Genomic DNA, 2,902 nt, shown 5'->3' on the forward strand with positions numbered 1-2,902 from the left:
CAATCGGCCATGTGCGTATGAAAACAAAGGCACTGCGCATGCGCGTTTTACTCCCATTCTATCGCGATATTTCATTTTCCTATCGTTGCCTAACATTATACCGGTATTACCGTGAACGGTATAATATGGCCCAGCCCTAACTGGAATTTTACTTCCCTGGTCAGATCATCCTGTTTCATCTACCCACATCTGCTGTTTACATAAACACACAAGATCGGGACCTCTCAGAAAGTGAGAAAGACATGTGATACTCATGATCAGTGATGCTTACTCATCATGCGTGTGGTTGTGCGTGTATCTGTCAGTAGATATCCCGGATCAGTTTCTCCAGCCTGTGGTGTCACTTACCTTCAGTGTAATGTTTCACCATCTTGGTTGTGAGGGTTAATTCCTGATTCCTGATGCGACAAAAGACATTTTCTTACAAAGGTATATCCATTCCCTGTATCCTTGTGCCTGTCTTTGAGGCTGCGCACTATACATCAGACTTGGAGGCCCACTAGATGCCTACATTTCAGCAATAGCTGTCTAGATATTGTGTCTAGGTCATGCAACAGTATGGCTGTTTGTCTCTGTACCACCACCTCATCACTGTAGGAGGTTAGGTTAACAAGCCTTTAGAACTTTTATAGAACCTGAAAATTAAATTTAAACTCTCGAGAGCAAGAATCACTGTGTAATTGACTTACAGAAGATATAATTTCACACTATAGGTATCATTCAGCTTTTAGGTTAATGGGAAACTACAGAGTCAGAGGATTATTTTTAACGCTATGCCCTCTTATTAATTTGATAAAGACTGAATAAAGACCAATTTAAACCAATTTTAGAAGTACTTATCTGTGCTTTTTTCTATGTTTTCCATCTTTTCAAATATTTTTTGGTCCAGAGACCAGCCTGTTTCAAATCCTAGAATAAGCCTCAGATGTTTCACAGCTGACAGACAGCACACTGTAATAAATAGCTTTACCTAACCGGCCCTCAGTTGTTAAATCCCACAACTGAGGTGTTGCAGTGACTCTGGGGACTCATTTTTCTTTCCACTTCATCAGCTCTTCCAACCAAAACCATCCACCCCACTGTCTCCTAATCTTCCCTCGATCTGTCTGTGCTCTGCTGTTGGGAGCTGATGTTTTATGGGTAAACGGTACATGATTGTAAGGTGTGAGCTTGCAACTGCACTCAGCCTACTTCAGTTTCATGAAAAAAGTTATCTTTACCAAAACAAACACCAGGGAGACACCCCCCCCCCCCCCCCCACACACACACACGTACTGTGTGTGCTGTACATGACCCAGACAAAGAGAGAGCCCTCCACCCTTCCCCCACATTTACTCACAAACTCACACATCACTGAAGTAGACAGTCCTGTCTGCTGCACCGTGACTCATTAATCAGATGGATTCTGGGGCACATGAAGGTGTGTGGTGGTGGGGGGGTTGGCACACAGAGATGGCAGCTCCTATTGCACGCAGGGTAATATTGATCTCGTACTTACTCATCTTACCAATACCATTTTATACACTTGTTTTACACCCCTGTGTGGCTTGATGGTATGATTCATCATTTGGGGGTTGGGGTCCTACTGTGTCATTCACATAATGGGTGAGTGAAATTTAAGACAGATGTTTTGTTTTCTTCTGATCCCATAGAGAGAGTAGTGAAATGAAATAGGGTGTCATTAAACACAATCTAAAAACCTGCGCGTAGGTATTTATGTCAAGGGACACCCCTTTAGCCTAGTGGGTAGGACATACCGCCCTTGTACCAAAGGCATGTCGCATCTCCTCTCTCTCCCTGTTTTACTTTTTCTAAGACATAAATCCCTGAAAAAAGTCTCAAGTCTTTGCACGTTTGTGTTTCACAGGCATTGTCCATGAAAATGTGAAGATGGGTTCAGATGGGGAGAGTGACCAAGCATCCGGCACGTCCTCTGATGAGGTTCAGAGTCCAGTGAGGGTCCGTATGAGGAACAATCACCATCGGCGCATCTCTAATGAGGTATGATGATCTGGGACACGCCCACACACAAACACACACATACCTTTAGCCCGGGCGTACTGTACTCTTTGATCAAGAGGGAAAATGCACCTGCACTCAACATTATTAATTGAAATTCAATAGTGATGCCAAAGACTGTCTGAAATCATTCACTCCTTCACTATTCACCTCACAATATTAAGTAGATTTTATGTAGGAAACCATACCTTGTGGCTGATTTTAGAACTAAAATGATAAATTGGACAGGCCCAAATATCAGGATTGGCCTGTTGCTGATATACTGGTACTTTTTTTTGGTTGATAAATGACAAGAAAATACATAAAAAGAAATCCCAAGTTAGAAATTAGGCAAAGAAAGAGAAAAATTTTCTGTCTGTGCTGTATGTAAAACCTAAACAAATAGAAAGGGGACATTTCTTATTTTTTGTTACTTTACACTTAGACCTTAGAAATAAGACCATTCCTTTGTCTTATTTCCTTGCATGTACACTTCTCAGTGGTAGCTGTCTCTCAGTTAGTATACACTATACACAGTGTATTATATGATAGACTGTATAAAGTGAATAGTGAACACGTGGCATTTATGTGGTACATTTAAAGGGATCTCTTATTCACCTTTTCAACCCCATATTTTTAACCTTCTTTACTTTTATTTATATATATATATATATATGTATATATGTGTATATATATATATGTATATATGTGTATGTGTATATATATATATAAACACCCAGCACGCCCCTGCGGGCGGTTTATCCTTCAAGCTCGGGTCCTCTACCAGAGGCCTGGGAGCTTGAGGGTTCTGCGCAGTATCTTAGCTGTTCCCAGGACTGCGCTCTTCTGGACAGAGATCTCCGATGTTATTCCCGGGATCTGCTGGAGCCACTCGCCTAGCTTG

General features: G+C 41.6%; 1 protein-coding gene across 7 annotated transcripts in view; it reads left to right on the forward strand.

Moving 5' to 3' along the window:
* LOC102215929 (cyclin-dependent kinase 17-like) overlaps window positions 1-2,902 on the forward strand; it is a 40,921-nt gene that overhangs the window by 18,640 nt on the left and 19,379 nt on the right. For all 7 annotated transcript variants that reach the window (XM_005732454.1, XM_005732457.1, XM_005732451.1 and 4 more), the window contains one exon: window positions 1,868-2,001. In XM_005732454.1, coding sequence (XP_005732511.1) covers window positions 1,868-2,001 — 134 coding nt within the window. The remainder of the gene's footprint in view (window positions 1-1,867; window positions 2,002-2,902) is intronic.

This window comes from Pundamilia nyererei, unplaced genomic scaffold, assembly GCF_000239375.1.
Source record: "Pundamilia nyererei isolate P.nyererei 1_Seehausen unplaced genomic scaffold, PunNye1.0 scaffold00047, whole genome shotgun sequence".
In the NCBI taxonomy this organism is placed as follows: Eukaryota; Metazoa; Chordata; class Actinopteri; order Cichliformes; family Cichlidae; genus Pundamilia; species Pundamilia nyererei.